This window comes from Perna viridis, chromosome 14 (genome assembly GCF_037379345.1).
Source record: "Perna viridis isolate PV_CMFRI_1.1 ecotype Kerala chromosome 14, ASM3737934v1, whole genome shotgun sequence".
NCBI lineage: Eukaryota > Metazoa > Mollusca > Bivalvia > Mytilida > Mytilidae > Perna > Perna viridis.
In genome coordinates, this window is record NC_142458.1 from 21,519,621 (window position 1) to 21,539,058 (window position 19,438).

The following is a 19,438-nucleotide window of genomic DNA, read 5'->3' on the forward strand; positions in this document are numbered from 1 at the left end:
AAGTGAAGGAACCTAAACAAATACTTACAATTCGAACCTGCTTCAAATCGTCCGCGTTTTGTAAAATTTCAAATAGTAGTACGGATGCAACACCGCAATTAACATTTAAATTGGTGCAGTTATGTCCTTGAGGGTTCAAATCAAATGCCTGTTTGATGACGTTTTTGCCACTTTTTCGCAGAGTGTGACCTATCCATTTCCATTTTCTTGTTCTAGTTTGGTATTCCATAGGTTGTTGGTTCGTCCTGTTCCAAATGTCTTTATTGGATATTTTCTCTGGCCACCGAATGCCGAGGATGTTTCTGAGACAACGGTTAACAGAGGTTTGGATTGTGCTGATTGATGCTACAGTCTCCCTCCAAGTTTCTGAACCATATAGCAGGACCGACTTAACATTTGAGTTGAAGATCTTAATGTCTGTGCTGGTTCTCAATGCACGACTTCTTACGACTGATTGTCTCCAAAAGATCTTTCTAATTTTTCAGGATCCACATTGAATTAATACCTCTAAGGGAGTAACAAGTGTTGTGGTAGAACTGCAGACCCTCCTTGACAGCTGTGAGGATAAGAGTTAAGTTTTGAAAGAGATTTGGTGGTACATTTTGCAGATCTAGCTATGTAACTTTGTTTGTATGAATTCTTGTGGATTTTAAGAATCCAGTACATAGACGGTAAATCAGTTTGAATAACCGAAATAGGATTACGAATGCCTAAGAACGAATAGATTTAACGAGTCCGTGCACGAGTTAAGAGGCGGTCTATGTAAAACCAGGCTGGTTATATGGTATATATGGTGATATACAACTTCCACCTGCCTGATGTATGGAAATCGAGTTTAATTGTACCTTTAGTCAAAGGCGGAAACAAAAGTAAAAGCGACCCAAATTCATACCGTGGTAAAAGATTAGCACTATGTATAGGGGAAGTGTTTAATAATATCATCGATGTAAACATAGAGCTTAAAAAAGGGTGACAAAAAAAAATAAATAAAAAATAAGGAATCCACAACAAACCGCTTATTAAAAGGAACTGTCTTGCCTTCACACATCCTTTAAAATATTCATGAGTCTATATATCACCATCTCGAAAGACTTGTTAAAGTAATCTTTGTATTGCTGGCATGATTCATCAAAAGCGTTCGACAAAGTATAGCACCAAGGCTTACTTAAAAATGTACTGACTGGAGTAAGTGACAAACTATGGTTGACAATATCGGAGCTGTACACTAATACAAATAGTGTTATACTCTACAACGGGCAAATTTCGCGTTCGTTTCGAGTAGAACGTGGCGTGCGCCAAGGGAGTAGTTTCTCATCCAATATATATCTTATATACATGATAAACGATTTATAAGAAAAATTGTAAGTAATTGTGGTATTGTTTTGCTGTTTCTGATATTCACCAGTTCAAGCTGACGACATAGCACCGATTGGCACTAATATCTTCTATATACTATATTTATATATATATGTGAAAAATACAGTACTGGTTGGAAATTTAATTTTTTGCCGGCAACCGGCAAATTTCTGACAACAGGGTAGGTGACTTAAAAGCTGACAGAATCATTCCTCCTGATTAATTTCGCTGTTTTGAAAGGATAAATATGTAGACAAATGATCAAAAATTTGAACGTTTATTTCATTTTTTACCGATGGTAATGGCAATGGTCACGCGAAGCGAGTTTTCATCAGAAATCGTGCCGCTAATAACATCGCCATTCTGACCACGATTTGTCATGTGATGCTTGCAAATGAAAACGACGCCATTTTTGACTTTGCTGTTCGGCTGACGAGTTGTGGAGATAGTTGGGGCATATATGGACACAACTTTTGAACTTGATACAGCTATAAATTCGGGTTTTGATTAAATCTGTAATATGGAAACTGTTCTAACAAAGGAAACTTTAAAAGTTACAACCGGTTAGATTCAACGTTTAAAATTACCCCTTGAGTTAAATATTTTTAAAACTAAACGAAGTCTTTTTCTTTATATTGAGAAAAATGATATTATGTTGAACACATTTAGACCTTGGCATTAAATTTCAAGAAAATAGGCAAGATAAAATATGGAAAGACAAGATTATATAACAGCCAAATCCTTTTTTTATGTGGGTGTGGTAAGTTTGAAATTTAAAAGTTGAAAAAGGAATAAACTTGTTCAAAGAACTTTAAAAATTGCATTTAGACATTTCCCTTTTTCCTGATATCTATTATTCATAATTATAGGAAAATAAAACATGTTGGAGTTAAATTATTGATAGACGATATGGGACAAAACATATGATTAAATTTAAAAACAATAATAACGAGACATTATTGTTGTATTTTTAAGACTAATGCATAACACTGTAATGTTTTTAACTTTTAACGTGGCAGGCAACCAGATCCTTCGATCTCAGTTTCCGCTATATAAACGACGTATTATCCTTAAACAATCCTAGTTTCGGAGATTTAAAACATCACATGTACTTCAAAGAACTTGAGATAAAGGATACTACAAACACTGTGAAGTCAGCCTCTTATCTTGACATACACTTAGAGGTCGATGGTAAAGGAAAACTATTGACCAAACTATATGACAAACGCGATGACTTTTCATTCAGTATTGTAAACGTTCCTGTCATCTCCCAGTTTCAAGTAGACCCGAGTTGCCCATTTACTTTTGTTACTTTGTATGTATTATTTTGGTTATTTTATGTTCTTTGATATGTTTGTCTGTTTTTCATTTCTGGTCTTTGTCCCTGGATTACATTCTTTTGATTTCCACTAGAATCTAGTTTACCTTAACTACTCTCTTACAATAAAAACGAAATGAAAAATGTTTAAGACTCCCTTTTCTACTTTCATTCTATCTATTAGCATTCTGTCTTTCTATAAATTTTTTAAGTTCTGACAACTCTACGTTGTGTTTCAATCAAACCAATCCGATTAAAGTCCTTGTGTCTTAACTAAGAACGTATTCAATTCTTTATTAGCTTATATATTCTTTTGGTTACATGTTCTATACTAGTAATTACGGAGACGAGATTATGTGTCCGGTTCTGGTTATCTGAAGGAGAAAATATTTCAATTTTATTCCCCCATTATCCTGATCGACGGAAAACAATCGAAACCTTTCAAAAAGAGAAAATATGATAAATCGCTAGACATTTGTATTGTTCGAATTTTGTCCGTTTTAAACTGTTTGAATTATGAAAAATTAAATATGTGTGTTCAATTACAAAGTAGAATTATTTCATAGAAGAAATTTCCAATTGATTGTAGAATTGCGTTGAAACATGCAATTTTCTCAAAAAGGCGGAAATTATTCACTTCAAACATTTCTTGAGACATTTTCAAAAAGCCGTAACTTTCTTGTTAGTGCGAAATTTTTTTCAGACGTATAATTGCTGAAAGGTATGTACATTTATAGGAAGCTTGAATCGGAATAGAATATTGTGTAAATAGGTACTTACTTTGATAATAAAATTTGATTACAGAACTCTTTTGGAAATCTGTCTATTCACAAACACTTTCATATTTGCACTGAACATCTTTTTGCCTAAAATAAACGTGGTTTCGATTATTATCAAAAAAAAAAAAAAAAAAAAACATGACGATTCTTTCATACAAAATTTTGCGAATGTCATATCCTCTGCAGAAGCACAATTCACTATTTTAGTTTTTTAGACCTACAATTTGTTACATCTGACAGGTGGACTTTCGAAGTTTTTACGGTTTTTTGACAAGTTTAACCGAATATAAAGAATTAGATGGACCATTTGTACTAAATATTCAGAAATAATAGTTTGTCCCAGCTGATTCCAACGGTATACAGCTTTCACATATTCACAATTTTAGTTGTTTACAATAGTCACTTAATAAAGATAGGTGTGCTTTTTAACATGGTCGCAATTCATAGCGAGCATAACGTCTAAGGTAATTGCCCAGGCATAAAAATCTCGTTTCCTAATATCTCGTGAATTATAATAATTCAAACGACTACTACTCCAACAATATTTAAGCAGATTAATAATTCCCGGTAAAATGTAAAACTACATAAAACGTTCTTGCTGTATTCCCTACTTGGGCAACTCGGGATACATCCATATTTTATCCTGTTATATATTCACAACTGTCAAAGAGGGTCTGCAGTCTTACCATAACACTTGTTACTCCCGTAGTGGTACTAATTCAATGTGGATCCTGAAAAATTCAAAAGATCTTTTGGAGACAGTCAGTTCAAGACTATTATCTGAATATAATAGCATTAAAATCTATGATTTTTCAACACTGTATGCTATTCCCCATACTCAGTTCCCGACTTAAAAACATAATACATCGTTGTTTTTTTCCAGAAAAGATGGTACACCTAGATACAAGTATATAGTTCTTGGTAAAGATTCCTCATACTTTGTAAGAAATAATTCCAAATCATCTTCCAAGTATACAGAGGAAGATGTTTACAAAATGCTGAAATTTTTAATCGACAACATATTTGTCCAGTGTGGTGGACGTGTTTTTCAACAAACGGTCGGCATTCCAATGGGAACGAATTGTGCTCCTTTACTTGCTGACCTATTCCTTCACTCTTATGAGGCTGACTTTATAGCTGATCTGATCAGAAAGAAAGAATATCGTTAGGCTAGATCCTTCAATCTCAGTTTCCGATGTATAGATGACGTATTATCTTTAAACAATCCTAATTTCGGGGATTTGATACATCGCATCTACCCAAAAGAACTTGAGATAAAGAATACTACAGACAATGTGAAGTCAGCCTCATATCTTGATCTACACTTAGAAATCGATGGTAAAGGAAAACTATTGACCAAACTTTACGACAAACGTGATGACTTTTCATTCAGAATTGTCAACTTTCCTTTCATCTGTGGCAACATCCCTTTGGCACCTGCGTATGGAGCGTTCATATCACAACTCATACGTTATGCCAGAGCTTGCCGACTTTTTGTATCGCACTAGAACTCGTGGATCGTTATGGTGTATCCATCAGCACCATGAAAACTGATTTATTCAACGGGTCATAGTTTTTCTTTCCTCGTTTGTCTACCCCAGACTTGACTTTTTATGAGCAACTCGGCGGGTCTTTCTTGAAAATCAGACGACGCTTATCCTACCGAGGCACTTAGTCCATGTTCCCAGCTTTTAGTGGAGTCCAAGTTGCTCATTTACTTTTGTTACTTTGTATGTATGATTTTAGTTACTTTATGTTCTTTGTTGTGTATGTCTGTTTTCCATGTCTAATCTTTTCCCCTGGATATACATTCTTTTGATTACCGCTATAACCTTGGTTCCCTTAATTACGCTTTTGCAGAGTTACCTCCCGTAAGAACAGGTATAATTACGAAGTCTCTCTAATCGATGTTCGGATTCGGGTGCAGAAAAAATAGGTAACTCGAATGAAAACGGAATCCCCAGCAGACAAACACAACAGTGTTTCTAAAATTTACAGGGTGTTTCATTTTGTTGGTATGTTACATAACGATGATTTTTATTTGTATCCCGGGTAAACAAAATTTATGGCAGGGTCAGTAGAACGAAAAATTCCCTTTTGACTTTCGAGATTTTCTAAAGTATCGTCCCTATTGGATGGAAAACCTTGCGTGTTTCGAATAGACACCTGCTACAAAGGGAGATAAATGTTCACAAAATGTTGGTCCGCAAGTCGGGAATACAAATGTTCATAAAATTAGTTTGCTCACTAGTTTCAGTGACTGATCCAGAGGGGGTGAAGGGGATTGGTACCCCCTTTTTATCGGAAATTTGTCATTTTCATGTGTAGAATTAACAGAAAATGGCAAATGTCATAGCACCCCCATTTTTTCCGAGGAATCTCGAATGACACCCCTCCTTTTCAAAGTTTCTGGATCAAGCCCCGATTTCAGGGGAATTGTGTTCACTAGATGCGCGACGGAAAAACGGTCGGAGTGCAGACTGTCTGTTGAAAAACATTTCCACCACACTGGACAAATATGTTGTCAATAAAAAATTCTAGCATCTTCTTCAGTACATTTATAAGATGAATCTTTTTTTTTACAAAATATCTCCTCCAAGTACTATATATTTGTATCTATGTGTTTTTAGAGTAACAACCATGAATAATGGTTTTGAGTTTCAGATATGCTTTGAAGACCACAATCACAACTTCAATTTTACAGGATTTGTCAAAGACCACAATCATAACTTCAATTTTACAGGATTTTGTCGTCAAAGACCACAATCACAACTTCAATTTTTCAAGATTTTTTCAACCCGATATTCATGTACTATTCGTTGACATTTGTGGCTGTCATGAGTAACTGGCTGGTGGTACTTTATACAATAGCTGTGACGGTTAATCACATTACCCATGATTAGGGATAATAGTCAGAATACAACATTATCGGAAAGAGATTAAAAATGTCGTTCTTTGTACTTTATAATTCTTCCTTTTTTTTTTATTTTTTGCAATATACAGAGACTTTAAACTAATGATGAATGAGGTAGACCTTTGTTATGGGTCATAATTCTTGAAATCAGTAATATTTGTATAAACATCTATTTATTTGAGACAGAATGAAATTTTAAAATTTTTATATTAGATATTTGAAAATTGTTTATACGAACACACCAGTGAAATATAGGAGTTATGTCCCTTAACTTAAGTTTTCACCCCTTAAGGTAAATAAGTAGCAAATATATTGTATTGTTTACATATTTTATTGTACAATGTGAAATGATTATCACTTTTCAGGTACACTTTTCACATGTTTAAGTTTCTGATCCAGTGAATTTTAAAACCATCATCTTTCAATATTCTTTGCCCTGATTTCAGTCTATTATGTTGAATACAAATCTATCCACCCCTTATATCATTGATAAATGTCCATCCAGTTCATTATTTGGTGAGTTGCGTTGGAGGTGTGAACAGTCCACCACCCTGTTTACTGGCTGCTCTGGATGGTGACAGACCAAGTATTTTCTGTATATTCTGAAGTAAAAAATAATAACTTTTTTATTATAAAATCAAGGTACTTTTCATTGGTATCAATTTTCTGGTTTTTTTTTGGAATTTCATTTAATTGCAGAGTTGAAGTTGTGCAAATGTATATTTCAGTACAAGAACTAAGTTTTTAATGAGAAATTGAATCTGTCATTTTAACATACCACAATACAAAGTTCTTCTACCATATAGCAGGGATAAGATGAAAAAAAAACCAAAAATGTGGAAATTGAAAAACTGGAAATAAATGCACAATAAATATAAAATCACAATGAGAAAGATACAATTTTTTTAAACACAGATATCTGAGAGTCTGTAGAAAAAAATAACATCCCTGATAATTTTATTATTGAGTAGTGTTTACTTTTCATTCAACTAGGATACAATACTTTTTTATAACAGTTATCAATGCGTAAGTTTGAACTTTCTGTATGTAACAACTTAGCAAAAGACTTTTTCAGTGAAGATATATAAAGTATCTGTCCTTTTTTTAATTGTCCCTTGAACTTTTTATGTATTTTTCTGAGTAACAATATATCCTTACATAACTGCTGGTTAAAAGGCCTTCTGACAGAGAATAAGTCATTCAAATGCCCTTTTATATGGTACATGAACATTGTTTGTGTGATAAAATAGTATCAAAGTTTTCTACTTTTGTGTTTTTATCAATATAAGTTATTTATTCACAACAAAAATGTTACTTTCTTCCATTTTTAAGACATTTGTTAGCTGACAAATCAAGTGTCTTTTAACTTTTCTAATAAAAACTCAAAAAGGCTTTGAGGAATTACGAAAATTTTGTCTTGATTACAGTTACCTCCCTTTTGTTTTTTTTTCCATTCTTTTCCAATTTTTCTATTCTGAGAAATGCAACTTTAATAAATAATGTTAAAGAGAGTGGTATGAGCATATCATCTGCTTAAGTTACAGACGATCTTACCAGGAACAACAGGTAAACAGATATTTGCAAAATCGGGTAGATCAGAGTAAAGAACCATTAAGGTAAAAAAAAACATTACAGTGGAATGGTGCTTGCTTCCTATGGTTGGAAATGATCAAGTTTTATATTGTCCTGATGTTTCATATTATTTTGTTTTAGCACCTATGTATTGATTTTATGTTACACATTTGGAGTGAGAGCAGGCAGTTACTTGTGTCATTGTACTACTCACTATAGAGTTATCTGTCAGGTGACAGTTACTTTTAGTTGAAGTTACCTGTGGTTAGATATTTTCTACATGTATTTTTACTCGTTGGTCATTTTGGTCCCATGCCTTTCTTCTTTTTGTTACTTGAGCACTTGCAGAGAGAAGACATACCGACATTGATGAGGAATTTATAATTCAGTCTAGCATTACTTCAGTTTCAGTTTATGTCAAGCAATTTAATAATACTTATTCTACTTGAGGTTTATAATCTAACCTGTCTTATTGACATTGTACATAATATATAAAGGAATATAAATGAGCAGTGTGTGTAGTCATCTCCAGCCAGGTTACGGTGAGAGATTCCTTGGAGTAATGATATTGGTGTAAATGGTAACTTGGCAACAATTCTACCATCAAATCTGAAACGACAAATAACATTATGCAATCAAGCATCAAAGCTATGAGTTTTGAAATACTAAATACGGATTAGACTTTCATTTTGATATATATAGACTTAATAGAACAAAATGAGCATAGCCCTCAGGTTTTATAAAGCACTCAATATTCTACGATTTATTTTAATTTCAGACTTCTACAGGAACACTTGAAATGGAAATTTACTTGCCAACATTAAAAGTCTGCTTTCTGAACTTAATAAATCATTTCAAATGTTGGAAGTTTCTACTTGCCAAAGGGATAGTGGCAAATAACAAATAACTTTCCCACTCAAAAATTTTACTTGCGTAAGTAGACAGGAGAGTGGAATTCTAGAACACTGAGCACTGAAATTTCATGTAAATAAAGATCCAATTGCTTAAGTTATCTAGGTATGAGATTGTTAACAATAGAAAAGTATATGACTATGGTATGTTATGGTATAACATACTACATGTATTTCAGAAATTAATTAGAATTCTTTATTTTTCAACAAACAAAAACCACAATTTTACATGTAGTCCATAACAGAATGTTCATATGAATGACAAGACAGAAGTAACATGATATAACTCCTGGAAGTGGATTCTGGTGACAAAAACGGGAATGTCAGAGAACATTTTTTTTTAAATATATGTTATAAGCAATGTATGATCTAAACTTGCAAACACTAAATTAGAAATATACTTAATACTTACATTGAATTAAACATGCTGAGTAAAGCTGTGAAGGCAAAACCTATAGCAAACATGGATTTCATCTTTACCTGGAATGGAAATTCACACAAACTTAATAACTTTTAATTAACATTCCATTAGATATTTTAAGTTCATCACAAATTGTTTTAACAAAAATAAAACTATATCTGGGTTGATGATCAATCACATCCAATCCTAAGATACTTACAATAAAACTATATATGGGTTGATGATCAATCACATCCAATCCTAAGATACTTACAATAAAACTATATCTGGGTTGATGATCAATCACATCCAGTCCTAAGATACTTACAATAAAACTATATTTGGGTTGATAATCCTAAGATACTTACAAAAGATAAATCTCTGTTATTGTTTTTCAATTTTTCTTCTTGTCTTTCTGCAAAATACAATAAACCTCATTACTGGTACCCTTTCAAATAACAATACATGTACAATGTACAATGTACATATACCTATGTTAAATTTTCACTGTTTAATAATAGGATAAATAATTGGAAAGAGTGAATAACCAAAATATTATCACAAGTGCCGAAAAAAGCCTAGATTTAATGAGTGTGAATTTATTTCACAGTGTGAATTATCCAAATTTATTACACTGGGAACATTCAGTAATTCACTGCTATCTAAATAATAATTATCAAATAGCAAGCCATATTCAAAAATTTAGATTTCAAAATTTCCTCATCCTTGCATATAAAAAGAATCTTCCTATTTTAGAATTATTGGAGACAAAATTTAACTTTCAAGACTGAAACGGCTATCAGTGAAATACATGTATATGATATATATACTTCCTCTCATTTTCCTATACGTCAAATCTGATTTTTAATATTTCAAATAATTGAGCTCCTTTAATGCATATTGTGGTTTTAAATTTAGTATGATGATTTCTGAAAATTCTGTCCAATATGAAATCAAAAGAATATTTAGGGGAAAAAAATCTCTTAATAACATTATTTAGTAAATTTGTAAAATGAATAAAACATGACAAATCATTTCCATAAGAAGTAGCAGCCTCGTGGTACAGAACTGGTCCAATTCAATGGCTTGCTATAACAGATCAATGACTGCAATTGATAAAAAATTGATGACGAGTGACCTTTATTGTTGCATAAATCGGAACATGTACTATTCCCAAATTATAGAGATAAGGGTATTGCATAAGACCAAAAGGAAGTATCTATTTAGGGTTTCATTCCCTGAAAAATGGGTAGGTAGGTAAGATTTCTTTTTTTTTCTATTTTTTTTTTACCATGAGTTAATGGGGCAAAAATCAAAAGTTTAATCCAAGATTCTCATCCCTGTTTGATCTGATTTTTTTAAGGCCTACCCTGATTATTACAAAATATGCTGAAGACCAATTGAAATTCTGTAGATAATTAAATATGACACATTTTCATAATTCCAATCAGAGTGACATCCTGAATTGTTTAATTATACTGATATATGACTGTTTTAAATGAAATAAATCTGACTTTATTATGAGTTCTTTGGTTAATAATAACAAAATTACACCTTCAAAGCAAGGTGTTTATTTTTAAGACCATACTTCGACTATCACCTGACTTTTATTCGGACTGGCACACAAGTCCTTGAGAATTGATGGTGCAAAAATCAGTGACATGAAGTATCAGTTTATACCTATTTTTTTCTTTTGACTCCTATCTGCTGATTCACCACCTTCTTTCTTCTTTTCCACTGTAAACACATCACAGTAAGTTAGATAATTCAAAGCAGTAAAACAATAGCATACAAGAGATCAACTGGTATAGATTTTAAACAGTTAATCATCAACAGTTTACAGTAAAAAGTAAAAAACTATGAGCAAAGCTTCCTCAAAGGATAATACCCCCTCCCCTCTCTAGTAATCATATGTCAAACAGTCTGAAATCAAATTTCTCATTATGACTTTTAAGAATTGGCTATGGTGCACTTCACACAATAAACAATATGCGCATGGAAAATTTATGGTTTTTTTTTCAATAGACAAAATTTTTATCATAGCCAATTCTTATAAATTAAATTGAAAACATATTTTTATCTTTAAACATGAGAAAAGTAACTCTGAATTTTAAATGATAAAGGGCGTGTCAATATTTTTTATCCATTGAGATATAACAAAATTATTTTAACCAATCAGATTACAGTATTTATCTCAAATTAGTTTATTCATACATGAAGCTTCTGTAAAAAAATCAAGTGACTGTAGTGTAAAAAGTAGAAGCAGAGAAAGCTGCAATGAAAAAGTTGTGGTAGAACAAACCGATGGACAGACATGATGATCATAATATACCTCCTACAAAGCAAAGGGTAATAAAATGGGTTTAACAAAAAAGTGGGTACTATCAAATTTTGAAAATAATCTCTTCAACTGTCTCATGCACTTTGACACAGTGAGCTACATAATATAATTGATAATGTTCATGAAAAATTTTCAAGTAGTAATAGAAATTTTCATTGCAAATTTTTTTCTTACATTTTTTGCTTTGTTTTTCTACTTCTGCTTTCAGTTTCTTGTACTTTTCTGTTCTGTATACAAGTACCCATGTTAAACCTAAAACAAAAAGCAAACTATTCAGTTAAATATTCTAAAAATAAATTGTGCAACATACATGTAGGTGTACACAATAGCGTGCACGAAGCCATGTTTCCGTTTGGATGGAATAATTTCTGTAATGCCCTAACAGTGATGCTTGCAGCATAGTTTCATTAATGCCTGGTGTGGAGTAAACAGTGTAGCTCCTATGGCATAGACCATGATAGTGACTTCACATAAAAGGATGAGGCAAAGAAAGGGGAAACTGCAAGGTTCTGCAGTATAAAAACCAGAATGTTGTTCTAACCGAGTTAATAAGATATCTCATGACTAATGACAGAGCAAAATAATTTCTTCATCTCAAGATATATCTTTATGATAAGATTCTAATACAAGTACACGATAGATGAATACACATGTACAGGTGTATCATATCAACAATGTTAATGAATTCAGAGTTATCCAAAACTGAACAACAAGTACATTAATTACATTTGTTTCTAACATGGCATGACAAGTTTGCTCTTTAAACAAAGGAGGTCTTCCAAATACTGTAAAAACCTGATTGCACTAGGGCAATCATTGTAATGAATGGGTCACTTTTCAGGATTTTTCTAGGATTTTGAAAGCTTTAGTCACTTTGTGTGAAAAAATGAGGACCATTTTAATGGTTCTTTTTTTAAAATACTGTTAGTGTTTGCATCTGACAAAAGATAGTTCAGTATAATCTGTTATTTACAGCACTGTGTAAAGACATTAAATAAAACTTGAATGTACATTGCATATGAATGAAGCATGATTTTACATTCTTTAATATTGAAAAAAAACAGTTTTCTGCATGGCCACCTTTTGAAGAAAGACAAAAATACATCTAGCACAGTGTAGTTATAGATATGAACTGCCTTAACATACACCAGTTATACATACATTGGACAGATGTAAATACATGTATTCTCAAATAGGTATTTCCCCTGTGTTGCCTCATGAAATACCATTTCAATTGTGATTTAGGATCCAATCCAAGTAAATTACAAATTTAAGTCATCATTTTAGTTATATTTAGATAGTTTTGGTCCTAAAGAGTTTACTGATTGCATAAATTATATTTTCAAGATCGTTAATATTGCTGACATGCATCTACAAAATAGAATGCCACCTGTGTACTGACCAAATTACCCACATTAATAAATAACTTTTTATGTCATTTTGATACAAAGTTAACAAGAAGTAAAGTAATTTCCCCAGCAGAAATTTTGTACCAGCATATTACCGTGTGCATTAAAGTCATGCTTGAGTGGTCAAGAGATCAACATTTACTTCACGTGCGTGATCAGTGTAATTGGCGAATTAGTCAATTGTTTACACAAATTTTTGACACCTGTTGCAAGTTGTAATTAGCTTGGAATAATAAAATTGCCACTTTCTCCACTTGATAGTTCTTAATATATTTTGTACTTTCAAAGATTTCAGGTGACGAAATGAGATCAGATTATTTTCGTCATTCTGAAAAGTCTTTCGTCAATGACAAAAATGATGAGCGGTAGAAAAATCACTGACTTTTTATTGTATTCATTGATTGTAATTGTTTACTAATTATGAATGCAACAATAGGATAATGAATTGGAAAGAGTGAATAACCAAAATATGATCACGATTGCCGAACAAGAGGTTACAATTTGAAACACATGAACATTGTATAAAAAAAGGAAATGGCTGCTAGTCCATGCATTTGTGGACGGGGAGCCTGTAAAGGCTAATCATCCACACATAATAAATAACAATTAAAATTCATTCAGAATAAATACAAAATATACATTTAATAAACTCAAGGATCTTTATATATACATGTACCCATTCCAGACATCCTCCCAAGTCAGGGTTTTGAGTCCACTCTCGCTCCTTCAAACCTCTGACAACACTCATTCATATTTAGCGGGTATTGTCCAGCCAATTCCAATTGGTTGGTTCTCTGGGTGTGAAGCACCAATGAAAATTGATTTGACATAAAATGTCTGTGGAAAGGTAAACGATGATACGAGTAACTGATAGTTGTAAGATGTCACAAATGATTCAATATGACCAAAAATGATAACTGTAGAGTCTTTAGCGAAAAATATGATGCCATGTGTATGTAGCCATTTTGTAAGTTATATAGAAGAGTTTCTATTACGAGTGACTTGATTGGATTTTGGATCAGGGTTTAATTTAGGTAACTCACTAGATAGCGCTGGACGATACCCGCTAAATATGAATGAGTGATGTCAGGGGTTTGAGGGAGCGAGAGTGGACTCAAAACCCTGACTTAGGAGGATGATTCCAGATGGCAGATGTGAAACATATCCATTCTCAGTGGTCCTTCTTTGTAGAAACTAAAATTTTAAGAACATTCCATGTGTTTTTAAACCCGACCCTACCAAGTCAGGTGTAGTAGGTAAAATATTTTTGTGGGTAGGTAGGTAGGTGAAATATATTATTTTTTTGGAAATTGATTTTTTTTTTTTTGGCATTTGTAAATAGGAATTACAAACCAGCATTATAGGCCAGTATTTTAAGTTTGATGGTGTATCAATTTATCATTTTCCTCATGTCAGATTTACCAAATAAAACTTTATGTATATTTTGTTTGTTTCCCCAAACCCGACCCTACCAAGTCAGGTGTGGGTAGGTAGGTAAAATACTTTATTTTTTTGGAAATTGTTTTTTTTTTTTTGGCATTTGTAAATAGGAATTACAAACCAGCATTATAGGCCAGTATTTAAAGTTTTATGGTGTATCAATTTATCATTTTCCTCATGTCAGATTTACCAAATAAAAGTATGTATATTTTGAAATCATTTATATTATTGGATTTCTTTAGGTGGTATTTTGCCAATAATAATGCAGTCACAGCACACTGGTAACACAATACGATGTGTTTTAAGGGGCTCCTTGTCCTTCATTTGTTGCCCCGACAGCTGCACAGAAGGCAGAGAAACTATACCCTTTAGTACTAACTTATATAGCTTGTTTTACATAAATATTCAGAAAAAATACAGATACTTATGTAAAACAAGGTTTATAATTAACCTATATACCATTATCATTCAACTCAGGATACCATGCTTATTACAAAAACCAAGGATTGTTGAAAATCGAGTAAGTGTAAATAAAAAAAAGCAGGAAAATAACAGCAATTTCGAAAATGGCTGCTCCAATCAAATTTTTAAAATCACCGTTCAACTCAGGAAAACATGTTTTCCTACATGTACCAAATTTAATTGAAAATCAAATAATTTTTTCAAATACTGCCCAAAAATGGCAGTTATTTTGAAATGGAAATTGAAATGGAGTTCATGGAAAATAAAAGCAAATAAAATCCCTTAGTTTGTGGGAATTTGAAAGTCATATGCATGATTAAAAAATGTATTCGTAAACAATGGACTATGATAAACCTAGTACAAATGACGTAGCATGTCCTCAGTGTTGAGCGATCTGAAACATGTTTTATCAGTATGTTGCAAAAAAAATTATCATGCCGATGGTATGGTCTAAAATGTAACTGTACCAACTTTTCTATGTAGCCAAATACTGTTTTGCCAATTTCTTCATTATTACTTGATATTTCTAGCTGAAAGTTGGTACACATTTGCAAAATGACATGATGGATAGGCTTGAATTAATGATTTTTAAAATATTTGTTGAAAAAATAGATTTTAATCGATTTCCTGTTTTCAAAAGGTCTAAAATGTGTCAACCCAATATTCCCATACCCAAAGTCAAAGTCCGGTATTTTTGTTATCTGTACTAATGTATTGTACATTTGACAATAAAACGTCATAATATAATTAAAATTTTCATTGACCATAAATTAAAATAGCATCAGACTCTGTTTATGAGATTTTGTTTTTCATATATTCTGGATAAGATCATATCCATTCTTTGCTGGCACGGCATTGATGCTAGGTACATTATTGAATTCAAACTCAATCACTTCTTTTTTTTTAAATATCAAATCTTTCAAAATTTTATCCATAGCATTAAGGTGAAGTTTTAACCTCTTTAATAATTTTAGAAAAGCGTAAAATTGGGATAGGTTAGTGAGAAATAGTCAATAAATAGTTGGGTATGGTAACTTCCAGTTACACATTTTAGACTTAACAAAACCGATCAAACAAGAGATATCAGAAAAATATACATCAAGTTCTTAATTAGAAATGAATTAAAACAAACTTTTCCACATCTCATGCAATTTTCAGTTCTTAAACGTGGCTTAAGAAGGAATATTCATCAAATTCTTCATTAGAAATGAATTAAAACAGACTTTTCCACATCTCATGCAATTTTCAGTTCTTAAACGTGGCGTAAGAAGGAATATTTTAACAAATCAATATTTGGGTACAGGGAAAAGTTGGTACAGATGCAGGTACAGGTTACACATTTTAGACCCTAACCATATGAGTTATCAAGATTGGAAAAAAATAAACAATCCTAATCATGATGCATGAAAGATAAAAAATGCCCGGAACAGTACACGAAAATAACCCCTTACCACCCACTACCAGGGAGAAGTAAGGGCTGTCTGCTTTTATGAGAATAGTGTGGGATGGTTCTGTTCAAATATTTCCATCTTTGAAAATCTTTGCCATTGTTAACAACTGTTTCTTAAAGTTTCCAGCCGAATAAACGGCAACAGAAACCGACAGAATGGCGTCTATGTGTTTATTTAAATTAACGAACAATCTAGAGGATATAGTAAAGACCCGTGAAAGCCTAGTTGCATCATCGATGTGTTTTCATCAATGTCAATAATCAATGCGCTTTAAAGAACAGTGTCCCCTTCTTATGTATTTGGCTCCTCCATTTTATAGGAGCACCACAGCATGGACTTTAACAACAAATACAAAAATAATTTCTACACACAATCAGCAATAAAATTATTTAGGTCGCAACAATTTTTTCAGGTCGATTGGGATTTGGGAAACAAAGAATATTTTATTTTTGGCCCAGTCATCATAACTTCTGTGACTTATTCTGTGTCTGACCAACATAAAAGCTGTCAACTTTTAAGTACAAGGGCTTGTTTCCACTATCAAATTTGTAGTTAAACTAGTATATAACACTAACAGAAAACTGTACAGTTTAGTAAATGGGAACACAGTTCACAATGACATTAATAGTCGTACAATTGCGGCAACATTTCTGTAATGAATCTGATGTTTCCGTCATGATTCTGTATGTTTTTGACACAAAACCAGGGTAATGTCTCTTTAGATCCTCATTTGTATTATCATCATTATCCAACATTGTTTTTACTCTTAAATAAACTGCATTTTTATTCTGTGCTGCGACTAAATACGTGTACATGTAGTGATGATGTACAACGACAAAATGGTAAACAAATCATCCGGCAAACCGGCTCAGCAAATTGGCTTCGCTACACTGCAATAACAAGGGAAAAGATTATAACATGCAAAAAACACTGCAAATTTGTATTGTTTATACCTTCACCAAGCAAAGCAGTGCAAATCGAGATGAATATGATCAATAAACAATCTGATAACATTTTGACTTTTTCACTGTGCGTGTACAACTTCCGGTTAAGAATTAGCTAAGAACCGACCAAACATTCCGGAAAGGAACCTTGCAAGTTCACCAAATCTATTGAAATTGACGTTTAAATGTGTAACCACAGAACTATAATTATGGACGGTATATCCATGTGGACTTGCTCCCACTATCAAATATATGGAATCGACTAGTATATAAATGTGTAGTCGGGCTGCAAATCATTTAAAAATGGGAGCAGTCCACTGTACAACTGTGTTATAATCAGTTCAAAAACCCAACCCCAAGAAAATCAAATCAAATCTTGAAAATTGATCATTTTCAGGAACGTTTAAAAGACACTGCTGAATTTTAAAAATTCATAAACTCATAAATAAAACGTCATGTATGTAATTGACAATTGTACTTATAATAAACTGATATTCTAGATTATGTGAAAAATAACAACAAAAAACTTCTTATTTCCTAGCAATAGAGAAGTATAACTAACATGATTGTCAGTGGTGTCACTAGAATTATCTGTGGTGTTACCGTTTTAATGGTTATTCTGAGATTTGTTGAAAAAAAAACATTATGATCTTGTTTTTGCTTTCATTTTGTCATTATTGGTAGATTGTCTGTTTATTTTGGCATATACCTAATATTGAAATAAAAGTAAAATGTTATGTACTGGTGTCTGTTGTGTTACGATTTTGGGGTGGGAGTGTTACTTCATATAAAACTGAGTACAAAATTGCATGATCAAGGATGTTGAACTAGGTAAGACATGATTACTATATTTTATACCCACTTTTTAGAGGTTATTTTACATCTCATTTTTGTTCATCTAGACCCAACTGAATTTTACAAAATATATATCCTAAACTTGTCTCTCTTAATTAATTTCAACCCCGCAAACATGCAAAACTCTCCAACCTGATAAGGAAGTGAACTTTGTCAAATATTATCAAATGATATCTCGATTCTTGTAAAAATTTGATAGGCTCACTTTTAAGTATAATACATGCATTATTTATGGTAATATAGATAAATTGGTTTGTCTTTTAAAAATATTTTGCATGCATACGAGAAAAAATATGCATGTTTACATTATTTATCATTTTGTACAGCGTACACATGTTTAAATTACTTATAATATGATATTACAATCTTTCAATCAATGATTTTTTATTGTAGCTACCTGTAATAGCTATACAAAAAGAAATTAACTTGAAACAAATACATCACATGATCGGCACCTAAACCTATGAATGATTTCAAGTTAACTGCATCAATTGAGGACGATCAAAAGAATGACAAAAGATTTTTTCAGGCGGCATGTTTCTCGTCAAACGGGTTCATCATGTACACCGAGGCTGGGCAAGATTGGAGTTACGTAATCAACAGAAATGATATTAGTGTAGGCCATTCGGTATAAACTTTATAAAATTAAAAGTAACGGTTGCTTCAAGTTTAAAGATCTAAACATTTACCTAGTTAATTTTGAAATGAATTTGATTGATTAAGTATACAGTGTATTATTTATCCATGTTCAAACCTATGTCATCACAAAAATACTAAATATTGGTTAAGCTATAGAATGATTGGACCAGTTATCTGTTATGAAGTTATAAAGTGTTAATCTTGGAAGTTATTAAGCACTTCATTTTCAATAACTTCTTTTATTTGTTAACTGTGTTTTCCCCCATAGTTTTATTCAATTTGTTTTGGAGCAATTGAAGGTAGACGATAATTTTCCTAATGCAGATACAAATGCAGACACTAACCAATTTATTTTAGAGGGGGTTGGGATCAAATATGGAATAAAAAGGTAGGACAAGAATTCTGATTCCTTAATCCGTGAATTAACCTTATCATCAAATGAAACAAAGGATTCCAATTGAGACAAAAACTTTAAATTCCGAAAACACCCTGTTATTGCAATAATGGTAGATTTATAATTCACAAAGCAAACTTTCTCGAACGGCTTTCCTCTAGAACCTCTTCGTCTTCAAACAGGAACTGCAATGCAGATTTTTAAAAACTAGAGGTCAAATTGATTATATCAATGAGACTATTTGAAAATTTTA

The 19,438-nt window shown here is 32.2% G+C and overlaps 1 protein-coding gene across 1 annotated transcript; it reads right to left on the minus strand.

The window, feature by feature from the left end:
- Window positions 1-6,679: 6,679 nt before the first annotated feature.
- On the minus strand, window positions 6,680-17,419 carry LOC148598619 (calcium load-activated calcium channel-like). The gene is made up of 7 exons (XM_088562310.1): window positions 17,307-17,419; window positions 11,766-11,843; window positions 10,931-10,987; window positions 9,619-9,665; window positions 9,263-9,330; window positions 8,404-8,548; window positions 6,680-6,969 (listed from the first exon to the last, which is right to left on the minus strand). Exons 1-7 carry the CDS (start codon window positions 17,365-17,367, stop codon window positions 6,877-6,879), a joined length of 549 nt encoding a protein of 182 aa, XP_088418436.1. The 5' UTR covers window positions 17,368-17,419; the 3' UTR covers window positions 6,680-6,876.
- Between the last annotated feature and the right edge of the window lie 2,019 nt (window positions 17,420-19,438).

What these genes read in the sequence shown, in the direction of transcription:
- LOC148598619 (XM_088562310.1), bottom strand. Translation starts at nt 17,367, where the DNA reads ATGTTATCAGATTGTTTATTGATCATATTCATCTCGATTTGCACTGCT. An exon ending in GAGTCAAAAGAAAAAAATAG is followed by an intron (nt 9,666 to 10,930) that starts GTATAAACTGAT and finishes TGTATTTTGCAG; the next exon opens with AAAGACAAGAAGAAAAATTG. An exon ending in CTCAGCATGTTTAATTCAAT is followed by an intron (nt 8,549 to 9,262) that starts GTAAGTATTAAG and finishes TTGTCGTTTCAG; the next exon opens with ATTTGATGGTAGAATTGTTG.